This window comes from Saccoglossus kowalevskii, chromosome 3 (genome assembly GCF_978046115.1).
Source record: "Saccoglossus kowalevskii chromosome 3, keSacKowa6.1, whole genome shotgun sequence".
Taxonomy (NCBI): Eukaryota; Metazoa; Hemichordata; class Enteropneusta; family Harrimaniidae; genus Saccoglossus; species Saccoglossus kowalevskii.
This window is the reverse complement of record NC_140643.1, coordinates 40,881,413-40,907,590: the sequence shown is the minus strand read 5'-3', so window position 1 is coordinate 40,907,590 and position 26,178 is coordinate 40,881,413. Positions and strand designations below refer to the sequence as shown.

The 26,178-nt window shown below is 37.3% G+C and overlaps 2 protein-coding genes across 2 annotated transcripts in view; both read right to left on the bottom strand.

Moving 5' to 3' along the window:
• Window positions 1–1,491: 1,491 nt before the first annotated feature.
• On the bottom strand, window positions 1,492–11,684 carry LOC100367528 (plexin-A4-like). The gene is made up of 2 exons (XM_085497507.1): window positions 11,580–11,684; window positions 1,492–2,542 (listed from the first exon to the last, which is right to left on the bottom strand). Exon 2 carries the CDS (start codon window positions 2,533–2,535, stop codon window positions 1,492–1,494), a length of 1,044 nt encoding a protein of 347 aa, XP_085353633.1. The 5' UTR covers window positions 2,536–2,542; window positions 11,580–11,684.
• A 10,131-nt stretch (window positions 11,685–21,815) lies between these two features.
• The window catches only part of LOC100371982 (plexin-A2-like), a 63,732-nt gene continuing 59,369 nt past the window's right edge, over window positions 21,816–26,178 (bottom strand). Inside the window, exon 37 of the mRNA XM_085497506.1 lies at window positions 21,816–24,152. Coding sequence (XP_085353632.1) covers window positions 24,051–24,152 — 102 coding nt within the window. The 3' untranslated portion in view covers window positions 21,816–24,050. The remainder of the gene's footprint in view (window positions 24,153–26,178) is intronic.

Genomic DNA, 26,178 nt, shown 5'->3' with positions numbered 1-26,178 from the left:
AGAAGAAGAAGTCAAAAAAGTAAAACATTGACACGGACGACGACGAGGACGGACAATCACTCATATGATAAGCTCCGCTCGACAAAGTCGACAGCGGAGCTAAAAAAATACAGTGAACAAGTCATTGTCAATGACACGTCCCCGTTCCGTTCATATTTGAGTGACATATACATTCAAAGCAGATCATGACCGAAATGCACCTGCATATGTACAACACATTGTGCTAAATCTGAACAAAATCCATCCATGCATGACTGAGATCCGGTTCTGGAATTGTGAAAATACGTGATTTTGATGCATTTTCGGCCTTAAAATGGCCATCATTCCGCTATTGTTAAGCAGATCATGAAACAAATGCACATATCTATTTGTGACATGATGTAACATATGTGTGTGAAGTTAAAACTTGATCAATCCAGACATGTCTTGGATACGGATCCAGAACTGAATTCTTTAACAAAATGGCCGCCAGTCGGCAATTTCGAACTTGATTCGAAAAAAAAAAAGACGTGCATCAAGGTCCTATTATGTTTAATGTATGTACCAAATTTGAACAAAATCCATCCATGCATAACTGAGATACGGGTCCGGAATGGTGAAAATGTGTGATTTCAATGCATTTTCGGCCTTAAAGCGGCCCCCATTTGGCTATCGTTAATGAGATCATGAAACAAATGCACATACATATTTGTGACATGATGTACCTTGTGTGTGTGAAGTTTGAACTTGATCAATCCAGACATGTCTCGGATACGGATCCAGAACTGAATTCTTTAAAACAAAATGGCCGCCAGTCGGCCATTTCGAACCCGATCCAAAAAAAAAAATGACGTGCATCAAGGTCCTATTATGTTTAATGTATGTACCAAATTTGAACAAAATCCATCCATGCATAACTGAGATCCGGGTCCGGAATGGTGAAAATGTGCGATTTTGATGCATTTTCGGCCTTAAAATGGCCGCTATTCGGCTATCGTTAATCGGATCATGAAAAAAATGCATGTGCATATGTCCCATATAATGTGTGATGTATGAGTGAAGTTTGAACTTAATCGGTCCATGCATGTTCGAGATACAGGTGATCACGGACGCACGGACGGACGGACGCACACAGGGCAAAACATAAGTCCCCGTTTTCGGACTGCGTCCGAACGGGGACTAATAAGTACTGAGAAATAATTTTAAACTCATAGTTGCTGTCGACATAGGAAGTAAAGTAAGCAAATAACACCGAATAAACGGCAAGGTAAAGACTATGTCTAATTATAGTAAATACGTACTGCGTGCGTGACTCGAACCGGCGCTCGCCGAAGGGAAGACGTGTAGTGGCGTGAAGCTAGGCGATTAGGTGCCGTACGCGAGCGCCGGTTCGAGTCACGCATGCAGTACGTATTTACTATAATTAGACATAGTCTTTACCTTGCCGTTTATTCGGTGTTATTTGCTTAAAAAATACAGTCAGTATTGTAGCACACACAGCTGTGCATAATATCAGTGAAATATTTGTACACTTACTGGTATAATATCATCTCCAAGGCCAGGGTCAGGACATGCTGAACTTGAGATATAATCTAATTCATATCCCCCATCATGAACACATCCATTTATAGCATTAGTGAAGGCTTGTTGAATTTCTGACATTTTATACATACACACTGTAGATTGTTGTAATGGTGTTAAATCCTGTGGTGTAGCTCCTCTGGCAAACTCACCAAATAGTACATGTTCACCGTCCTCCAATAATAGTGATGTAGCTAGATCTGATGCTGGTCTCATGACATGGGCTGCTTGTAGTAGATTGTATGATGTACCATCAGGGCCATTACACTGTAACGTTACTTCAGTGTAAGAGTTGTAGTAGTAGTCATTCCTTTCTTGGCATACACGTACAATTCTTGTTATGTATGATTCATCAGATGTACCTAATTTTTGTACAGTCAGAAAGTAACTAAATCTGTCATAGCTAAATCCAGTAATGTAGTTCACAATGTCTGGTCCATGATCTTCTTCTTTAATAGTTATACTACTTATTGCTTCTAAGAACAAATTACTTGTCAATTTTCTTCCACTCACAACTTCATCCCCATAATTAGCATATTCTCGTTTTGATGTACCAACATACAACATAGGTTTATCATCATAACCTGGTGCTACAAATCCCACAGTAGAGTCTTCCGCAGTAGGTGCAGCAACATATATAATACTAGTACCCAACACTGATAAATCAGTCAAGTTTCTAATTTGACAATATCCATGGTCACTGCCACAAGTAACCAGATTATTATCATCATAGTTAATTGATAATATTTTATTATAGTTATCTGTTCCATCATCAGGTTTAGTTGTTATATTGGAGATGTGTTGTAAATCTTTATCAAGTCTGTAGATGTAATCAACACCACCAATGTATACGTCACCAGTGATGTCATATACAGTCATGTGACTAAATACCAGAGAATTATGAAAAAAACTATCCACAGATGTGACAATGAGAGAAGAACACAAGTACCACAATAATGCTGAATAGCTATTCATAGTTGATCTGAAATAATAAAAAAAAATTATTTGCATAATATACTTTCAATACATGCACTTCCATGATCCATAACTTAGCAAATTCCAATCATTGACAGAGATTCATATGTACCATATAGTGATTTAATTTTTGATGGTAGGAATTTTCACATTTGGTATTTGTGAAGCCAAAACTGTGAAAATCTCAGTGAATTTTCACTGCTACAAAATTTCAGACATACAAAATTCTCAGGATATTAAATCTGTTCATAATATCAGAACATAATTCAGCAACAGGTGTAAACAGCCAAAAATATCTTTCATTACATTGATTTTCTCAATTAGTTTTTATTTTTTGCATATGTACATTTAATACAACCGACAAATAAACATACAAGTGTGTGTAAGTGTAAGTGTGTAAATTTTATGATGAATGCGACAAAAATGAGACTTGGGTATCATAAATGAAGTATTATGGCCAAAAAGAATAGCCCACAATAGACCATCTTTGATCCAATCATAAAACAAATCATCATGCAAATGTGTACGTACAGGTATCTTTAATCAAATCGCAAAAAGAATATGTATCTATACATCACACATGTGCTAAATATCCATGAAAACAGTAATATATGTAAGTGAAAGAGATATACATGTAGTTGTACACGTATGACCAAAACAGGTATGACTGCCATTCGACCATCGTTGATCTGACTGTGAAACTTATTGTCATGGACATGCATACTAACATGTATAATTTGAAGTTATGGATACTTTTTCTAAAAAACAAGATGGCTGCCAGTCGGCAATTTTGGGTCCAACTGCGAAACAAATCTTTACGGACATGTATCTCAACACGTATAAGATATCACATTTTCTGGAAACAAAATGTCTGCCAGTCAGCCATCTTGGATGTAATCGCTAAACCACTGCATGTGCATATGTCCCACATAAAATACCAAGCACATACAAAGAATGGATGGATTTGGCGCAGAGGGTTCTAAAATAAGACTCTTTCTAATGTGTGTCTCGTGTTTAAAGTTTCAATCTCATAAACAACTAGGAGAGAAAGGAAAATGTCCACGAAGTCACGCGATAATGCATGACTTGTTTCAACAGAAAGTGACTAGAAAGGTCAGACCAAAGTTTAATTTTTTCCTTACGTCAGTGATTCTTCCGGGCCCGAAGACATTCATAAAACAGGTCCACAAGAAAATAAAGTATACAATTCAGTTGCAGGTCAAATTGAATAGCAGTGGAAATAAATCAGGTGGAAGTAAGTAAAAAGCGTTCTCTCGATGAGACGTTGCTACACACAGGTACAAAATCAAAACATCGCCTCAGTATAATTTTGAGACCGTTATATTTTGCCTCGATTTAGTTGACTGGTACAGTTTTTGCCCTGATGTATCGTATTTTTAACGGCTGTTTAATACATGATCGGTGAAATGAAATAACATAAGACCAGCTTTGTTTTTAAACATGGCAACGTGAACTATCCTAGAAAAATTGAGTAACTATCAGGAAAAATTGCTGTGTTACGGTAAAAGTCGTTCCCTTTTTTAATTATACATTAAAGAACATTACTATGAAGATAGTCTACATGTATACACTCAAATAATTGTTACTTTCCTAAAATATGGTCAATTTGGACTAAAAATATATTATTCAGCAACTCAACGTAAAACTCTCTTGTTTCTGGATGATCTGAACTGAATACAGAGAATGACTAAAATGCATGCGAGACAGAGGATTCCCGATGTGTTAAATTGCCATTCGGCAAAGTGTGAAACACCAGCATAGCAGAGATGCACATTCATCAGGGATTAGGCCGATTGACACATCTAAACAATAGTGTTGCCAGTCTGTTTTATGTTGTCTGAGGTTAAGGTTAATACAATTGCTCATCTCATTTCATCAAGTTATCCTCACTACTCAGTTTAAAATTGTCCTATAGATAAAATATTTCAAAAAGTATCAATTAACAAAACATGAATGTCACAGTCCCCGTTATTTAATTATAAAATACTCATGTTAAAATAATGCATGGAACATCTGCAAACAATCGAATTAATATGTACTCTACTTTCATTGACCCAGGTCCAAGTGCAGCCAAACTGTGTTTCAAACATGCTCAAGAAACTGCATTCATAAATCTGAGTAATCCTTGATGTACCTTTAATAACAACTTGCCTTCAGTGTTCTCCTCAGCATTCAATTTGTGTGCGGGGCCGCCGTAGTTCGCGAGCAGTCAGCGAAATAGCCATTTAAAACTGAACATTTCTATAAGGCATGCGGTGTGGGATTCGTGCTTTTCGACCAACCAACCAATGGGAATCGTGCTCTTCGCAGAGTGACACTGCGACCCTTTCGCAGAGTGCAATAAACGACATTCGGCGAGTCGCACAATCGCATCGCAGAGTTAGTTTTTAGACCCCCATACATACCTCCCATATAACATGGTCAAAGCAGAGATCGGGATCTGTTTATGCTGCTCAAGAAAAAGCAAGGTGTTTTCTGCGTGATTGGTTAAAATACATTTGAATTGTTATCATCACGAATCATGTAAAAACTCATCTTTCAAGACTTCTTTTACCTTTTACAGCAAGTCTCAGAAGTATTGGGGCAGCCAATTTGCAAACTCGCTAGTGAATTGGCTAACTGCTTTGGTTTTGACTAAACGGTTGGCTTTCGAATCTCGCTGGTGCTGGCTTGTGATCGCGTCCACTCTTGGCGAGTCTATATTGCATTAGGGGACATAGAATGTTTTTACGCAGCTTGGTACATGTCTGGATTCCCCTGAATAATTTGAACCTGAAACTGGCCACAATCAGCTGGCATACAAGTGATGATATGATAAATACGATTAATCCACCGATATTTATTATATGAGGGTAACCATCTTGACAAGATAGACAAGTTGAGAAACAGTTTCCTACAAATCAGGGAGAAAATAACAAACTTTCACACTCAAACGATTCGTTGGGGTAACAATAAGCCACCCGCTGGAAAAATCGACCTCATTCGTCGTTTTTGTGGCGACACGCAGGGCATAGAACACTTTCCCTGGTATATTTGAAAGCAAAATCGCCATCCAACTGTGAGGCCGTCGCTGACTAGATCCTAAAGTATGAGGATCGTCCCCTACTGTTACATACATGTAGATTCGCCTTAAGTGGACGTGACTGCAAGACGAGATTCAAAAGCCAACCGGCCAGTCAAAACCAAAGCAGTTAGCAAATTTGCTAGCAAGTTTGCAAATTGGCTGCCCCAATACTTCTGAGACTTACTGTAAAAATGACTAATCACCTCTTTCGAAAATCATCATGGGCACAATTGCAGAAGCCGTACCTACACACGAATTGTGACGTCACAAAATACATGACCTTCAATCAGAGTCATTTGCTAGGTACCGTAGATACAAATTAGTATATACAAATTACCAATGAAGTGAAACATCATGTGACAATATAATGATAATAACGGTAATAAATCCTAGTCTAAAGAGCCAGTGGTCATTGCGCCACGTATGCACGTCTCATACGAACAAAAATGGCAACGATTACAAACTGAGATGTTACTAATCCTTAACTATGTAATTTCTCTGGTGATTGGAAGTTATCAAAAGAGTCACGAGTGGTAATTAGTGCATGTTGCATCCAGGTCAAAAATCGTACTCACGATTTCCATCAGAAGAGTGCATTGGATTGTGGGAAAATCAATGTTTATCAACACAAATGTCGCACATGCACAGCACGACGACTGCTGCCACACATAATCATCACATAATCAGTCGGGTCAAAACAAGGGTCACACACTTCGTCGTGCTTTTTAGAATGTATTAACCCACAAATTAATGAATATTCATGAGCACAGAAACTGCTACATCATGAATAAATTAGCATATTTTTTTTTTAATTTGCATAATGTGTAGGTATATCTTCTGGAATTATGCCCCATCATGCAGTTTTCAACTTAAATCCATGCCATCACATCATGATACGACATCGCTTTACTTCTGCAATGTAATTTTTATGATCACTACCATTCGGAAAACTTTGGGTTCTACCCGCATTACCATGTGACATTCTGATTGTTTAATGGCATTCTTGACCCATCGGCGTCAAAGGACACATGCTGGTCAACTAATGTGTCACAAACATGGTGGGTCTGTGTTTTTTACCAAAGCAGTCGAGTGATAGAAATTAATCGCTCCCAATAAAACTAATTTTTTGCATGGCATCATGACTGAGGAATTATTGGTATAACCGGTGTATAACATCGCAAAGTTAATTATGTCACCTCGTAACTTTAATGATCGTTTAGAAGTTTTATTTGTTCATTCATCACTGTAAATGTAAACGTTTTAGAAGCTGATGGTACGAATAATAAATTACAACAAGACGCCAAAAATTACGGGGTCGATTTTTTGAAGGAGATTGTTCTTGGAGTAATTAAGATCATGAAAGTCATGAACATATTCCTGGCTGAAACATTTCAAAAGTGTTTTACTTAACCTTTTACAATAGAAATTGCAACAATAATTTATTTGTTTCTGTTTTTAGTCTGCAGCAGTTGCATTTTGAGATTGTTTCATTTTTAAATTCAAACTCAACTGTTAAACATAATATTTTGACTCCAATAAAAAAAATTAAAAAATGAGTCACCAAAACTCATCTTTTAGAGCACTGATACATGTATAAATTATTAAAACATACTTAGCAACAACAGATTTGAAAAATTTTAGAAATAGTCTTGCATTAAAGTATTTATGATCTTTGAGCCAAATTTCATCACCATTGATTGAAGCATTTTCAAGATATCGTTGGAACAAAATATCTGCACAGATACACACAAATGACAAAGACTCCCATTGTGTGTGCTTCATACTAGGGAGACAAAAATCCATTCATCTTATTGATGATTTCAGTTTCCCCAGTTCACCATGGATTGCCATTTTTGCTATGTATTTAGAAATGCACAAATCAGCAGAATGAGAGATGGACATCCACTCCGATATATCACTAGGTAATAAAAATAGGTAATATGTAACTGGTCTTATAAGCTTATTAAAAAGTGACATAAGAAATGTAATGTTCATGTGATTAATTTTGTTTTTCAGAAGAAACATAGTTTTTTGTCTTTTCCTTTTTAGGTTGTTTATACCTTCATTAAAGTGCCTCTAAAGTGCCCACCCACATATTTTCCATCCTGGTTTTGTGCTGTGTTACAATGATATGAGTAGTTATTGAAAATGATTACTCGTATCTGAGTAAATTTGAGATATATCCTGCCAGTCGACGAAGTGAAAGTGCACCAAATGTCAAAATATGAAAAGAAGCCATGGTCTTGCACCATTTAGCAATACTATTAACGAAGAATTTTTCTTGAAGAGTTTTAGTACGAACACATTTAAAAGTACGAACATATTTACAAAGGTTAAACATTGTGTTATTGGCGAATGCAGAAATACATATAGCAATAGTGCGAGTATTTATGCGCTTCCAAGCGATCCGGGGATGCAACAGCAGTGGTTGAAATCTGCTAAATTAATGAAATGTTGGAATGGACTCCTCGTTACCTCGTTCACCAAACAACACATCAAATTTATAATATAACAACTTGGATTTGAAGACAAGTACTGACACTTGCACACTACTAAATGTTTTCAATTTCGCTGTCTAAAAGTTTCTGAATTGTTTGGTGATTGGTCTTGAGTGATGACTTCACACTTCTGTTATCTTTTTCTTGCAACTTGATCTGTGTAATAAGTTAGAGAGTAAGAATCCGGGCTTGGGCCATCAGCGTTTTGTGACCAAGTATTTTTTATTGTGATTTTTAATTTTTTTTCTTAGATGATCGATAGAATACATTAGTATATGAACATACCCAGTAACTTGCTAAACAAGTCATTGTCAATGACACGTCCCCGTTCCGTTCATATTTGAGTGACATATACATTCAAAGCAGATCATGACCGAAATTGCAGACCACTTTCCGTGGTCTGATCCGAAATGCACCTGCATATGTACAATAGATTGTACTAAATCTGAACAAAATCCATCCATGCATGACTGAGATCCGGTTCTGGAATTGTGAAAATACGTGATTTTGATGCATTTTCGGCCTTAAAATGGCCATCATTCAGCTTTGTTAAGCGGATCATGAAACAAATGCACATATCTATTTGTGACATGATGTACCATGTGTGTGTGAAGTTTGAACTTGATCAATCCAGGCATGTCTCAGATATGGATCAAGAACTGATTTTTTAAAAACAAAATGGCCACCAGTCGACCATTTCGAACTTGATCCGGAAAAAAAAATGAGGTGCATCAAGGTCCTATTATGTTTAATGTATGTACCAAATTTGAACAAAATCCGTCCATGCATAACTGAGATCCAGGTCCGGAATGGTGAAAATGTGCGATTTCAATGCATTTTCGGCCTTAAAGCGGCAGTCGTTTGGCTATCGTTAATGAGATCATGAAACAAATGCACATACATATTTGTGACATGATATACCTTGTGTGTGTGAAGTTTAAACTTGATCAATCCATGCATGTCTCAGATACGGATCAAGAACTGAATTTTTTAAAACAAAATGGCCGCCAGTCGACCATTTCGAACTTGATCCGGAAAAAAAAATGACGTGCATCAAGGTCCTATTATGTTTAATGTATGTACCAAATTTGAACAAAATCTGTCCATGCATAACTGAGATCCAGGTCCGGAATGGTGAAAATGTGCGATTTCAATGCATTTTCGGCCTTAAAGCGGCCGCCATTTGGTTATCGTTAATGAGATCATGAAACAAATGCACATACATATTTGTGACATGATGTACCTTGTGTGTGTGAAGTTTGAACTCGATCAATCCAGGCATGTCTCAGATACGGATCCAGAACTGAATTCTTTAAAACAAAATGGCCGCCAGTCGGCCATTTCAAACCCGATCCCCCCAAAAAAATGACGTGCATCAAGGTCCTATTATGTTTAATGTATGTACCAAGTTTGAACAAAATCTGTCCATGCATAACTGAGATCCGGGTCCGGAATGGTGAAAATGTGCGATTTTGATGCATTTTCGGCCTTACAATGGCCGCTATTCGGCTATCGTTAATCGAATCATGAAAAAAATGCATGTGCATATGTCCCATATAATGTGTGATGTATGAGTGAAGTTTGAACTTAATCGGTCCATGCATGTCCGAGATACAGGTGATCACGGACGGACGCACACAGGGCAAACCATAAGTCCCCGTTTTCGGACTACGTCCGAACGGGGACTAATAACTAGCAGACAAGTCAGACATCAAACTCGATTTTGACAAACTTGGGAAACATTGACATAGACAAAGAGGTTGTGGCAATACATGTATATGTCAGCACATCAACCGACTTCATCAACCACCATACAAGTGATTGTGCAGTACGTTGTTGTTCACGAAGATCAGCTCACTAGAAGGAACATATTTCCCATCTAACTCAACCCTATATGATAAACTTCATAATGTGTATATTATGGTCCACTGTTCTTTGACAAGGAAGCACAGGAGTGGCAATTTAGTAAAAGATGAGAAAATTGAATAAGAATTGTGCCTTATAAACACATTTTGGCAATGCTGACCAGCAAGTTCCCCTCCATCGGTTACCAGGGGTATTTGGGTATACAAATGAGAAGCTAATGAGGAGCCTCGATTTAAAATGCACAAAAATAAGATTGGCATGGACTGAGTTTGAAACCCATTTTTTCACTTAAGTATGCAGTTTACTTGTGACTAAGTATTGATGAGTCACTGTCACATGTATTATTAAAGCAGTCTGGAAGGTCATTCATGAATATATTGAACAAAGTGGGACTAATACCCAACACCATCCCCTCCAACCAATGAACACTCACCCATACCTTGCCTGAGGGCTAATTGGAATTAGGCCAACTGATACAAAAGGAAGTAAAAATGAACAGAGTAATTTATATTATAGTATGACATAAAATGATTGAAAAAAAACAACTGGACTAATTTGCATAAAATAAAGTGTTTTTAATTTTCCAAAATTCAAGTAGATACATCAACAGAAACAGCATAATCTTGGCAGATCAGATCAGAACCACTAATATAATATTATCACATGCCTCTTCCCACAGTTATCTAAGGGGTTGGCCATTTAGAAGATCTCAAGGGACAATGGCAGAATTTGAAAAAAAAAAATTGCACAGAAAAAAACAAAACAAAATTACTGTAAAATACTTTATTTTTGCTTGAAATTTATTTTCCCTATTTTTGAGGAAGGGATGATTCAGTGAAAATAAAGTCCAGCGAATAAACCGTTTTTTCATATATTTTACATTCAACTCTCAAAAATCATGGAAAATAAACTCCATACAAAACACCAAAAAAGTCTTTCAGTGAAAGTTAATTCCAGCTAGAATAAAGTATATTACAGTATCTAGGGACCAATAACAAAAAGAAAAAAAACACAAAAATAAGTAAAATATGCTGCTGCATTTTTGTTCATGCCCCAGCCCCTTTTTGAGTTTGTAATAGTCAGATCTAGCCTCTAAAGATACGAATGTACAAGGACATATCTTGCCGTCGTGTTTCGTTGCCCCGTGATCTTATTACTAGTATGTCGGTGTGTCGATCGTCAAATCATGTAACCGCGAAACTACGGCTAAGTTCGGTCGTCAAAACCCTGTTAAACCACGGCTAAGCCAGACTAGGATTACAAACTTTCATCATCGCCACCACCCCATTCCCTCGGGCCGCCATCGAAGAGTGAAATACAACACGTTTTTAACCTCGCATGAGTTTAAAGTGAGTTGAACAATATTATTTCAATGTCATTTCACAAAAGAAAAACCTCTACTTGCAATGAACCCGGAAATAACCGGGTTCATTGCAATACTGTTTTGCCATTTCCTCGGCCTTGTAAACTAAGTGCCTGTTGTCGTGTGTAATGTCGAAAGACACACACGCAACAATATACAGGGTACATTGTCTCAATGGTGATCGTATTTTTTTAAGCTCGTTGGATAGTCACGGTAATACACATTTACTCACCTACAAAAGTTTCCTGTCACTAAAACTGTAAATCAGAAACCATGAATAAAACACGAACCCGGAGCCCGGAAGTACCTACCAACTTTTAGACGCTAATCACGTTTGGTCATGTGATCCCCCATCATGCATTGCTACCTGTAAAACTTTCTTCTGTGTCTGGGTATCGAGGTTGGTTGCTGCCTAAAACAAAAAAATTAATTAACGATATTAAATAAAAACATAGGTTGATTGAAAATAAAGAAAAAGGTATTCGATTGATGCATTTTACATGCGTCTTGTAGTAACTAGGATTTATAAGATTTATAACATATGGGTTACATTTGATTACGAGTACTATTGTTTTTTTTGCTTGCGAAAATGGAAAGCGATCGCAAATAAACAATCGACTCGTGTCCTTTGTGGAGTTTACCTTGCCAATGGCCTGGTCATTTTCTTCTAATTTTGGATGGTGAAAAACAGGGGGTCATTGTATTTTTGAATAAACAGAGGGCGTGCAATTTCACTAAGTGCCTTAGCGGGAACTAGATTTTCTAGGACACAAACAAATTCACCACATTTGATGACCATTCTGCTCGCTGTGCACTCTCTATTATTATCTACTAGCGTAGATTTCGTTATATAACCATGTGCTTCTGTTTTCTTGGCTGCCCAATGTCACGTTCATCAACAGAGAGTGTGGGGTACATGCAGTTAATTTCATACGGAAGTGGACAAGTCTGTAAGAAGTTCAATTGTCGTTACAAGGCTTGGTTTGAATTATCACACACGCCAACTACTTTTGAGGATTTCTTTTCAAATCCAACAATCCATCTGCAGTGAACTTGTGAGTGAACTTAACTTAATGGCTACTTTGTCGTAAAAATCATGCGTCGTGTTAGTATGACAATTAGATTACTATTATTTAGTATGGAATGGATAATAAATATAATAACATACAATCAGATATTAAATACAATCAATAATATTATGGTCAAAATCTTTTCACGGGAATAATTCCATTTGTACAGGAAACATGTGGCAAGATGTTATATTTTTCGGTTATATATTATAACAATCATACATTTGCGTCTTTAACCACCCCTTGTTAGAGTGAAAATCACTTTATAAGACTTTGAACTGTTGGGGGTAGTGGTGATACAATCAGGATGTTTATTCGTGGAGACATCAGATACAGTGATAATACAGTGAAGTGTAAACTTGGTTTCCAGGCGATGGCTTTACAGCCACGCCTAGAGACAGACCTCCCGTATAACCTCCGCTCCCGTATAACCTCAGCTCCCCCTATTTATAAGTGAAACCACGTGATATCGTGACGTCACTACGACGCCTAGCACAAGTCAACGTGATTGGTTAGAACTTACTAACATGCCAAATAAGGAGTGCTAGACAGTCATGGTGACGTTTGACACGGCGTGTATAAAAGTGTTAATATGGTTTAGGCTTTAAACAATACATTATATATTACATATAGGTGTAGGAATGTGAACATTAAAGTAATAAGCATGGGAAAGTTAACACGTATTGACATAGACAATTGAATGCAATTGTCATGTCATACGTGTATGCGGGTACCACATCAGATTGGTGACACTGTCCCTTCCAACGAAAAATGAAAATGTCCCCATTTTCGTAATATCAAATCATACGCTAGGAAAAAAATAACAGAAATATTGATAGAAAAATAATTACAAATACAAATAAAAAATCGAATCTTATTCAAATACAATGTAGAAACGAAGAAGCCATGGCAGTATACGCACAACAATAGAACAATCAAATCATGGTCAGTACAATAGAAGGTGTCTTTCTTTCTAATTCTTATTTTGCTAATTCCCTTTGTTCAGGTAGATTAATTCTTACATCGTTAATCATGTCTTAACTATATTTCTTTCTGCTCCGTATGCTTAGTTTGTGTTATCTTAGAGAAAATTAAAAAAAACATGCCTCAGTGGTACAATATTTAATAGAACTTAAAAAAAAAGAAAAAAAAGCGAGTTTAGGTTATCCATCAGGTAACCGAATGTGACTCACTTCCGTAGCAAACAAACAGTAGTTACAAATCTCTGAGATATGCCTCTGAGCAGCGATGGCCTGGTCTGAATTCGACGTGGCATTTGTATTATTCAGTATTTGTTGCCATAAAATAAAATTTAAAATAACGATATTTCTCAAATGTCAAACAAATTTAGCCTAGGATTTAAAATTCACTTCATTCGGTTCGTATTTTCTATTGGTTGTAAAATACCATGGCAACTGGTTTTTGCATGTTCAAAACAAGAATCCTTAAAGTACATATGTGGCTAACAATTACGTAAAGAAAAAAATCACAAATAAAATAGTAAAGTAATATAAAAACATAAAAAATCGACTTATTGACAATAAAATAACCAGAAAATGGATGTGTCGGTGCCAAACATAAATACACACACAATGAACATCATATAATGTGCTCAACGTGTTATTCCTCTCCGAAAAAAAAAACAAGACGGAGCATGTCAAATTAAGTGTGTCACAATTGTGGGCATAATACGTGGACTAACGAGATCAAACTTGTGCTCAGTATAATATTGCGTGGATCGAAATCCTGAATAAGTTGGTGCCAACATTATTTACACACACAATGAACATAATGAAATGTGCTCAACGAGATGTTCACCGCAAAACAAAACGGAGCATGTCAAATTAAATTTTGTTACAATCGGGTGCATAATTATACAGAAATCACTGTGCTCAACAAGAACAATTCGCAAAATCTTGGAGCATTCACAATAATTAATGTTTTATGGCTGACCTATATAGCAGAATGAGTCAGTGATATAGTGATATAAAAGACAGTCAATGCGAGTAGAAGAAAAAAATAGATACCCAAAACCATACCTTGTGCAAATGATCTGAAAAGTGTAGTTGTGCTAGAATAGGAAAGTTGCGTCTAAAAAGAGTTTATATACAAAAGTTCATATGAGTCATTGAATGCGTTGTCAAAGTCTTCAGTTGAACTCACATCTGCGCGTTTCTGTACTTCTCAGTGGTTGAGCTTTTCTTGTGACATCGGCAGGATCGTTGTCATCAAGTTGTTTGGTTGGTTGGTTGCTTCCCGTGCAGTCACATATGGTTAGCTTTGGTTGCAGTATTTTACGGGTTGGCTTCGCTGAAGTTGTGTCGCTCTGGTCGTGGGTAGTTCGATGATGTCTGTTTTCCTGTCTTGTTGTTCCACCTCAAGTTAAGCGATGTCATTTATGTCGTTGCTTCGCTGTTACCGTCTTTGATCACGCGAAGTACAAAGTAGCTTTCCACCAACTGCATTGGGCGTCTTGTCTTGTAGGGAATAACTCGCTAGCTTCTGTGAAGGCACCGTCAGCCGCACCGATTTCAGCTGATTTCGGAGCGTTTGATTCTAACACCATGTAACAGACTTATATTTTGAACTGTTGGGGGTAGTGGTGATACAATCAGGATATTTATTCGTGGAGACATCAGATACAGTGATAATACAGTGAAGTGTAAACTTGGTTTCCAGGCGATGGCTTTACAGCCACGCCTAGAGACAGACCTCCCGTATAACCTCCGCTCCCGTATAACCTCCGCCCCCGTATAACCTCAGCTCCCCCTATTTATAAGTGAAACCACGTGATATCGTGACGTCACTACGACACCTAGCACAAGTCAACGTGACTGGTTAGAACTTACTAACATGCCAAATAAGGAGTGCTAGACAGTCATGGTGACGTTTGACACGGCGTGTATAAAAGTGTTAATATGGTTTAGGCTTTAAACAATACATTAGATATTACATATAGGTGTAGGAATGTGAACATTAAAGTAATAAGCATGGGAAAGTTAACACGTATTGACATAGACATTTGAATGCAATTGTCATGTCATACGTGTATGCGGGTACCACATCAGATTGGTGACACTATACATGATAAGAACCATGGGTATATGGAGTCGAAAATTCTCAATGTGGCAACCATACAACCAAAACTACCCACAATCATTCCAAACTTGTCAAGAAATATAATTTTTCAACTCAAAGATAAACATTACACTGAGGTTGCACAATTGATCAAGTTTTATGTCACCACTGTGACAGCCATGACCATGACTGGGACCACAACAGGAAACATTTCCACAATTCCTGCTATCATGGTCAATCATCATATGGCTCCTCATATAACGAACTGCAACAATTTGGCTTAGCTGCATCATCGAAAATTCGTTGTTCTGTCAAGATTACCAGTTATACCAAATCATACCTCAAACAACCAAACTAATTGGTTGTCTGAAATCATACTTATACTCAGGCGATGAAGAGCAGGACCCGGAGACAATGCCCTAATTAGTATATAGTGAACTCTAGACAAGTTCGTGATAGCATTTCATTTTCATAATCTGACACTAAATCTATAAAGGTAAATTCAGTAGTTTCAAATTCCAACAGATTACAATCAAGCAATATATGGGTTTTAAATCTGATAAACTTTTCATTTACGGAAATTCTTAAGTGTGGTGCTAATTCTCTAATTATTATTTTTAATAAAATTTAGATACATTACGATTCAAGAACAAGTGACCAACTGCCTATCATTTGGGTAAGTTGGTATTTATTCAACTCCAGTTGCATCGCGTTTGTAATCATAATGTACATTATGACTTGTTTCAGTTATACCATGAACCATGCTTTAATGGTCTCAGAGCATACACTGTAACAGAATACATTGATTGTTTAAAACAATGAAATAGTTTTATACGAACGTGTGAACATATTTGTTATGTGTGCAATCCAGTCTATGTTTGAAGGAAGGGCCATTGGAAATCATGGGGGATGTGTAATTTCCGTTGATCGAGGATCACTCAGATCCACGATCATGAACGAGGTTATCATGTCAGTACCATTGTCTAGAGAGTGACGACCGGCCATCTCAAATTTGCTGAGAGTACTTTTATTGAAATTGGCGGTTGATGTCATGTAATAACTTGTATGTAATCTTGTTGTATGATTGCCAACTTATGTTTGTGCGTATCGTATCACACAACGTTGAGACTGGCGGATATTTCGTACTTTTTAAAGTGTGGGAAGTAATACATAATGCGCGATTCTGCGTTGGGTCATAATAGTTTATTGTGCAATTTTTAAACACAAACTTTTTTATATTCATTTTGACGGGACGTACCATTCCAATGCGGTAATCACCCTTGGTCTAACAAAACAGCCGGGTTACTGTCATGAATTAGTTTTCGCGTATCTGTTGACCGACTTGGTTAGCTTGTTACTAGTGAATGGCTGTGTTATATATGACATTGTCATCATTTAGCCTCATGCGAGGTCCTGGACGGAACTTGACTCAGTGATTTGGAACTAATTACGATATAACCGTCGCCATCCGGACTACTATTTCTGACAGTTGGTATTTGTAGTTTATTAATATAGAGAACGATTAATCAAAAGATATGACGTGTCCAGTACTTAGTGTAATTTTCTGTATGATTGAAGGCTACTCCTTATAGAATTTATACTTCCTTGTAAAAGTTTTGATACACAATAAACGGTCTAAGTCTTTGGTCCCAGAGAAAAAACAGCTCCACGAGGCGAGATAGTCTTGGTCAGTCCTGGACAGAGTCTCCGACGAGGCAGTTTCCCTTGAGGCGTTCTCGATGTGGCTAAAGACTAGCTATTGAAACGTATTTCGTTGTGTGCGTCTATTTGACTGTAAAGCTTAAGTAACTTTCCCGATCCCGTACCTCAAGCAGACGTGATAGAGACTAGACGAGTTTCCCCCATGACATTACTTCCATACTTAAGGTATACAAATAGACGCCACTGCTTTGTCCCCCTTCACGGTCAAGCCAAATTTATTGACCCCAAATTTTAAGATTTTAATTTTTTGCGAAAAAGCCAATTTTTTGTCCAAAGCCCCCAACTGGCTACGGAGCGCTTCCACATAAAATCAAAGCGAGACCCCCCCTCCCGCATTAAGTTGGGGAGTGGTGTTTGGACCAGTTGGTTCGAACGCAACAGCGATGGGACAAAACAGCGTTGGGGCAACAAGATTGCCAGAAGGTTTTTATCACTTTCCATGTGTAATAATAATATCTTAAACGACAAATTTCTCATTAGGTATCTGGATCGATCATGTACCCGTGGTCCCTTTGTTTAGGCATGGAACGTACTTACGGATGGTTTAGGCTTTATCACGTTGGAGAAAGAAATCAAATACGTCTCCTACGATCAAATACATGGAGCCTGTTTTTTGGCTCTCAATATTTAGTTAATTGTTGGTATATGTAGACCAATACACAAACAGAGAACAAAATCAGACACACATTAGGTGACCAGATATTTGGAATAAGTCAATGACAAAAGAGTTTTTGATATAGTTTGGCTATGCTGACTCTTGGAAATCTATTAACTAGTTGATGGTAAGTATTGGCAAGACGGGAAGAAAGGAAGCAGGAAAACCATACTCCAATACAGGCTGAAGTAAGATGTATACAATGAGATAAATGAAGTGGATCTACCAGCAATATGAACCCAAGAATTCTTTTCTTTTTAATTATTGCTGTATTTTCGTCCTATGATAATTAATGGCGATGCTATTCCCTAAATACTTTACATCAATCAGAGGGTGTAATTAAAAGAGTAAGTAGAAGCTGTAAAAGATCTTTTTCAGAAGTTATTATTTTTCAGGCGCAATTCAAAATAGATTTTAGATTGTCTAAATAGCTAGCTAAATATTTTGCTGAGAAAAATAATAACTCCTCGTACTGGGAGCTAAGCTGTCCAATAAAATAGCCCCAATCTCATCCATCAATCCTAAGACAGCAGGCTTTGTGTAAATAATATCTGGGTATTTGTTCAGCCTGGGTGCCAGGTTCAATGCTTTTTGTACCCGAAGGCGAGAAAGAAGATTTGGTCTGAAATGTACATTGAATTTCATTGATGAAACTACCAGTCTGCGCACCAAACACATGATGAGAGGATCCTTGGAGAATTGTTTATTAACTATGTCCACTACTGCTTTGTTGTCAGACCTAAACATAATTTGATGGTTTTGCCACCGATACCCCCAAACCTTCAAGGCTATAACGATAGTTCTAACAAAGTTATGTTTTTTTTAATTTAGGAATCTGGCCAAGCCAGAGTGAACCACATGTTACCATAACGACCAGCACATCGTGTAGTTTGAGCAGCATCAGTAAACAGTTCATTAGCATCAGCCCATGTAGGAAAAAGGTTCTACCATTAAAGTGTGATGAAATAAATAATTTCTAGGCTTCAATATCCGCCTGGAGTTTAAACAGATGAAGTGATAAGGCTTAGGATTGGCTAACTGGCACAGCAAATTTTGAAGCCTTCTCATAAAAGCCCTATCAGGCACCACTGCGATGCAGGCAAAGTTCAAAAGCCCAAACATTGATTGCAGAGCTCTAAAAGACATCTTCTTTTCCCCAGAAATCTCCCGTAAAGCTGTTAGCAATTTTTTTTACTTTATCTGATGGCAAACGCAGTTCTCCGAAAAAGTATCTACTTCAATTCCAAAAAAACAACATTGGTAGATGGCAACACAGTTTTTGACTGTTCAATTGGTAAATTAATCTCCTCTGCCATTTAAAAAAAAAAGGATTTCAGGGCACCCATACAAGTGTCGTCAGATGGGCCCATAAAAATGAAAACATCCAAAATGTGTACCAAATATATTTTTTTTTGCAAAGATCAGTGTAAGGTGAAACTAAACCTTTCGAAATTTGACAAAAAGCTGAACAGCCCATAGGTAAACATTTATCAAAATAAAAGCAATCTTTAAACTTAAAACCCAAAAGATGATAATCATCTGGTGAAACCGGAATTTGCAATCAGAGCCCCCTTCCCCAGATGTAGAATAATTTAACTGCTTCATCTAATGTCTTATATCTAACCTTCGAAAATTTCTTTGGTATACAATCATTAACACTACAGCCATCTGGAAATAAAAGACGATGGATAAGTCTGAACTTTCCATCTTTCTTGGGAACAATACCCAGGGGTGAACAGTGAAAATTTATGAATGGTATGCTGCTGAAAGGACCCTCTATCCATCCTGCACTCAACTCTGCATTGATTTTAACAGCAACTACGGCGTTTCATGTTTCATGTCACAACAGTTACTTTGCCTTAATAGGAAAACCAAAAAATAAAACGTCAACAATTTTGCTAAAACCATTTAACATCTTTATAAGTTTGATTGGGTTAATTGGTGTTGGTAGCTGTGAATGATTGCCTATGTGAACTGTTGGCAACTGTATGTGGCTGCTTGAATGAATTGGAAGCTTGGGCACCCCCTTGTTCAACTGCTTTTCCTCCAGACTGTCTATTTGGATCTTGCGTGAACCGGATGCACAAGGACAAGGAATGCATCTGAGTAAAGTTCCTCTAGATCAAAAACAGGTAGGGCATTTGTGTAAAAAGATGCAGGACTTGAAACCCTGGCAAGATCCCTGTCTGTGAAAGGCATAACCATATCATTTGGGTATCTCATGTTGTCTAGTGCTAGAAGAAAATCCTCGATTGTTGGAATTGAAGAGACGAAAAAGCTTATTACCATCATGCATTTTCGGATCCCTAACATCAGCTAGTAACTCTGGTAAGGAATCACCCCATGGAAAACCTCTATAATTGGCCCAATGTTGTCTGTATTTAATATCATAGTCTTGCCATGTTCAAGAACCTGGGTACTGTAACCTGTACCTGATGTTTAAAGAATCCTGGGGTCTCTTTAGGGAAACTCTTGGAACGAAATAATTTGCATATGCCATGACCCACATTTCAAATGAAGAAATTGGGACCACACTTGGCAGTAAACATAATAGTATGATCTGGGCCATATGAAATATCCAATACCTGTGCATTGGAATCCACCTTATGTGATTTCTTCTCTTTTGGCAAAAGCAATGAAAAATCGAAGAAAATTCTTTTCAAAATCTTCTCCTGCAACTCTCTGCCTACAAAATAGGGTCAAAAGATTTTGAAGCATCACCCAAATGTTTTTGAGATGCCTCCTGATACTCACCTTCACCAAATAATTGTACCAGGGTTTCATTGACTGCGACCTGTTCTTGTAAAAAAATAGCCCAGGCTGATTTTCACTGCTCCTTGATGAGAAAAAGTAGCGAAAGCGAGCAGACTATAAAATCATGAAATTTTACCGATGAACCAAAGCTTCTGATTGGTTGTTAACTGAAGTGGTAAGACCCTTGTTTTGATTGGTCCATATATTCATACCAAAAAAATAAATTACAGGCACTGCAAAGTATGGTTTTTGCCTTGTGGGTTCTTCCATAAATTGCTTATTGGTAGCCTTGTCTCCCTGAAGTCCTATAAAAATTATTCTGACTCACATGTCAGATATGTTTAACGCCCTCTATATAATCAGTCTACATTATATGATTATATTGTAAAGGTGTTTTATTTTTCACAATTTTGTTGATCTTTATTTTGAGAAATAGACACCTGAAAATAAAAAATAGCCACAAGCCAGCCATTTTGAATCAAATCACAAAGCAAATTGCATGTGTCAGTAATCTGTCATGTGTGGTGTTTATGTTTCTTGGATTGGTCACCAGTCAGGTAAATTTCATCAAAATCCCAATGTAACTGGGAAGAATCATGCAACTCATTTGTGCCAAATTTAAATTAAAATCATGACAAAGTCCCTTGTATTATAGGCATGCAATATAAAGAGGCAATCGGTTCAAACATGTTCAAGATACATTATCTGAAAAATTTAACAAATTGGAAAAATAAAATTAAGTGCACCATGTTTGTCAGTTTGAACAAAATCCGTTAATGCACAAATGCAACCTAGTTCCCGGATGGTGGACATTTCTGTCCTTAAAATGGCTGCAATTCGGCAATCTTAAACTGGATCATGAAACATGCATATGTCTGATACAATGTATGTGTGAAGTTTCAACTTGATCAGTCCAGACATGTCCGATATATGCATCCAGGACTGCAAAGTGTCATGCATCAAGTTCTCATGTTAAAAATATGACAGAAGTTGTCCATGGACTACTGAGGTGCAAGCATGTGTGAGATATGGATGGATGGACGAACGGACAGACAGATGCCCACACAGAGGTTAATTCACAAGTCCCTGTTTCAGGGACTAAAAAATTAGCTTGCATGCCCTCTTCTCTCCATTATTACTATAATAGGCTACATGTATACACTTACAGAGGCTAAAAATAAAGAGATGATTCATGAGTAAAAACTTTAATGTGGTGTTAAAATTATTAAAATACTTCATAGTGAAGAATCCCATTATTAATCACTAGGTTACATATCAAAAGCCTGACTTGTTAATCCAAATCATGATGGAGCTTATGACAGTGATGCAAACTGCTTCTGTCAGCACGGATGATCAAAAAATCCCTTGTTTTTTAAACACAACCAATATAAATTTATGACATACTTAATCTAGTCATACAAGTAATATTAGTATATGCAGTAGATCAACTGATTTCAAAATTAAAATACATCAACAAATTTAACTAGTATGAAATTTACAAATTATAGTTAAATATTCGACAGATATGATTTTGCTTATTACACAAGACGTGTATGTGACACAATGGTTTGCACAAATAATACACTGCTTACAAAAACTGTATAAAACTGTATGATTAATTTGACTTGATTCATAGTTACTGTCTATCAAATATACACACATAAAAATTCAGTAATGAGCAAGCACAAAGATTTTCTCATAATTACATTTAATTTTAAAAATACCTGTCATCTGTCTACCTTCAGAAAGTTGAAATAAATTGCTTTAAAAAAATGACTTCACTGAAAAACCAAGCAGTTTAAAGCAAGTATATATATTAATTTTCTTGTGTGACTAATGTTTTTACAACACACTAATAGGTATACCCATAAGTAGTACATGGATACGATATTACATAATATGCAAATCAGGTCAATACAATACTAATTTGCATGCAATTGTTCTTCATTTGTTTCCATGAATTACTTGATCTGTTCAATCTTGTTTCAAGGCAGAACTCACTCCATCCAACCAAGTATCAGGGGTATTTTTGTCAAATATTTACTTATTAAGAATTTAATGAATGAAACTTTGTTTATTTTCAGTATTAAGAATTAAACAATCATTTAAAGTGTAAATGCATATTCTGGTTGTATATGATTCATTTAAAACTTGAAAATAATATAGGATCATTCTCCTATTAGTAACACTAAAAAAATTATATGAATCCTTTAATTTGAACATTTTTATAAAAATCAATTTTTAAGTATGTAACTTTAAAAACACACTTCTGAACTAAAATAATAAAAATGAATGCAACCACTGTAAAATTGTAATTAAACTAACACTCGAATTCATTACTATGTTAGTATTACCAAATCATGGAACTATGTGGCAAATTGCTTTAAAACAATGACTTCACTGAAAAACCAAGCAGTTTAAAGCAAGTATATATATTATATACATGAAACTATGTGGCAAGTTTAGGGTGTTTATAAAATTGAAAGATTTCTTTTTTAAACAAGTTGAAAAAATAAAGACATTGTTGCATTCCCACGTTCTATTATATGTAAAACAACTTCCATCACAATAACAAATTATAAAATCAGTCGGTATGACCACTACAGGTAATCGTTGTGTTTAAACACCAAATCAAATATGTATTGGTACTTTTTATTGTCTTATCACTCAAAGCCATGAGGTTTCTCTAAATTCATTTTCAGTACCTGTTCGATATTATTTTTCATGAAGTGATCAAATTCATTGACTTTTGTGTAAACATACGAAGTGGGAATAAAACTGTAATACTTAGTAACCCTGCATATATAGTTAAATCTTCTTCTCTGCATAAATAAAATTTAATCTTGTCTGTACTTTTATGTAGAAATATTATTTTCTCATAAAATCATAAAAGTTGACTTTAAAAAGTTTGAAGCAACATTAACTATTATTTTGAAGAATTAGTGAAGGTCAAAGTAATTATACAATACAGATGACAGAATTCTTGCAAATCATTCACTGTAGTGGAATATGTTGCAGAGATTAATTCTAAGGATCAATGTGCCCTCTAACAGGACAGATTTTGTAGAAATCTGGAGTCAAATTGAAGTCCTCAAATTCAATTTCAATCAGCTTGTTGACTGCTAGGGAAGTCAGTCCTCGAGAAAACAATACAATGGTATGTGACTCTAAAGCACATTCTACCAAATTACAAATTCCATAACTATAGTAAGATTTCTGTATTACATTGCGTTGCGTCAATGATATGCATCACAGATTTGACACAACTACTGTCACAGCAAAACCTTGCATGTCAGAGATGTGTCATATTGACATAGAGGGCACACTGTTTAGGATAACTCTAAACCAAACTAACAATCATTTAATAATGTGAATATGCATGCATTCTAGCTGTAATTGTTAAACATGTTGATGATCCACCTTCTCAGTTATAATCAACCTCTGCCATTGTTGATGCTATTTGCTCCAACTGGAATGCAAAACGGTGCTCTCTACATTGCTCATCTTGCTCCAAAGCATCTAACAACTGTTTTCAAAGAAAAAGGAATAAATCTATTAATCAACCTTGAAACTACATTGCCACAGAATCAGAGTTGCAGGGCATCACACACACAATCTGAGTTGTAGGGCATCACACACAGAATCAGAGTTGTAGGGCATGACACACAGAGTCAGAGTTGCAGGGCATCAAACACAGAATCAGAGTTGCAGGGCATCAAACACAGAATCAGAGTTGTAGGGCATCACACACAGAATCAGAGTTGTAGGGCATCACACACAGAATCAGAGTTTCAGGGCATCACACACAGAATCAGAGTTGCAGGGCATCACGCACAGAATCAGAGTTGCAGGGCATCACACACAAAATCAGAGTTGCAGGGCATCACACACAGAATCAGAGTTGTAGGGCATGACACACAGAATCAGAGTTGCAGGGCATCACACACAGAATCAGAGTTGCAGGGCATCACGCACAGAATCAGAGTTGCAGGGCATCACACACAGAATCAGAGTTGCAGGGCATCACACACAAAATCAGAGTTGCAGGGCATCACACACAGAATCAGAGTTGTAGGGCATCACACACAGAATCAGAGTTGTAGGGCATCACACACAAAATCAGAGTTGCAGGGCATCACACACAGAATCAGAGTTGCAGGGCATCACACACAGAATCAGAGTTGTAGGGCATCACACACAGAATCAGAGTTGTAGGGCATCACACACAGAATAAGAGTTGTAGGGCATCACACACAGAATCAGAGTTGCAGGGCATCACACACAGAATCAGAGTTGTAGGGCATCACACACAGAATCAGAGTTGTAGGGCATGACACACAGAATCAGAGTTGTAGGGCATGACACACAGAATCAGAGTTGCAGGGCATCACACACAAAATCAGAGTTGCAGGGCATCACACACAGAATCAGAGTTGTAGGGCATCACACACAGAATCAGAGTTGTAGGGCATCACACACAGAATCAGAGTTGTAGGGCATCACACACAGAATCAGAGTTGTAGGGCATCACACACAGAATCAGAGTTGTAGGGCATCACACACAGAATCAGAGTTGCAGGGCATCACACACAGAATCAGAGTTGTAGGGTATCACACACAGAATCAGAGTTTCAGGGCATCACACACAGAATCAGAGTTGCAGGGCATCAAACACAAAATCAGAGTTGTAGGGCATCAAACACAAAATCAGAGTTGTAGGGCATCACACACAGAATCAGAGTTGTAGGGCATCACACACAGAATCAGAGTTGTAGGGCTTCACACACAGAATCAGAGTTGTAGGGCTTCACACACAGAATCAGAGTTGTAGGGCTTCACACACAGAATCAGAGTTGTAGGGCTTCACACACAGAATCAGAGTTGTAGGGCATCACACACAGAATCAGAGTTGTAGGGCATCACACACAGAATCAGAGTTGTAGGGCATCACACACAGAATCAGAGTTGCAGGGTATCACACACAGAATCAGAGTTGCAGGGCTTCACACACAGAATCAGAGTTGTAGGGCATCAAACACAGAATCAGAGTTGTAGGGCATCACACACAAATCAGAGTTGTAGGGCATCACACACAGAATCAGAGTTGTAGGGCATCACACACAGAATCAGAGTTGTAGGGCTTCACACACAGAATCAGAGTTGTAGGGCTTCACACACAGAATCAGAGTTGTAGGGCATCACACACAAATCAGAGTTGCAGGGCATCACACACAGAATCAGAGTTGCAGGGCATCACACACAGAATCAGAGTTGCAAGGCATCACACACAGAATCAGAGTTGCAGGGTATCACACACAGAATCAGAGTTGTAGGGCTTCACACACAGAATCAGAGTTGCAGGGTATCACACACAGAATCAGAGTTGTATGGCATCACACACAGAATCAGAGTTGTAGGGCATCACACACAGAATCAGAGTTGCAGGGCATCACACACAGAATCAGAGTTGTAGGGCTTCACACACAGAATCAGAGTTGTAGGGCATCAAACACAGAATCAGAGTTGTAGGGCATCACACACAAATCAGAGTT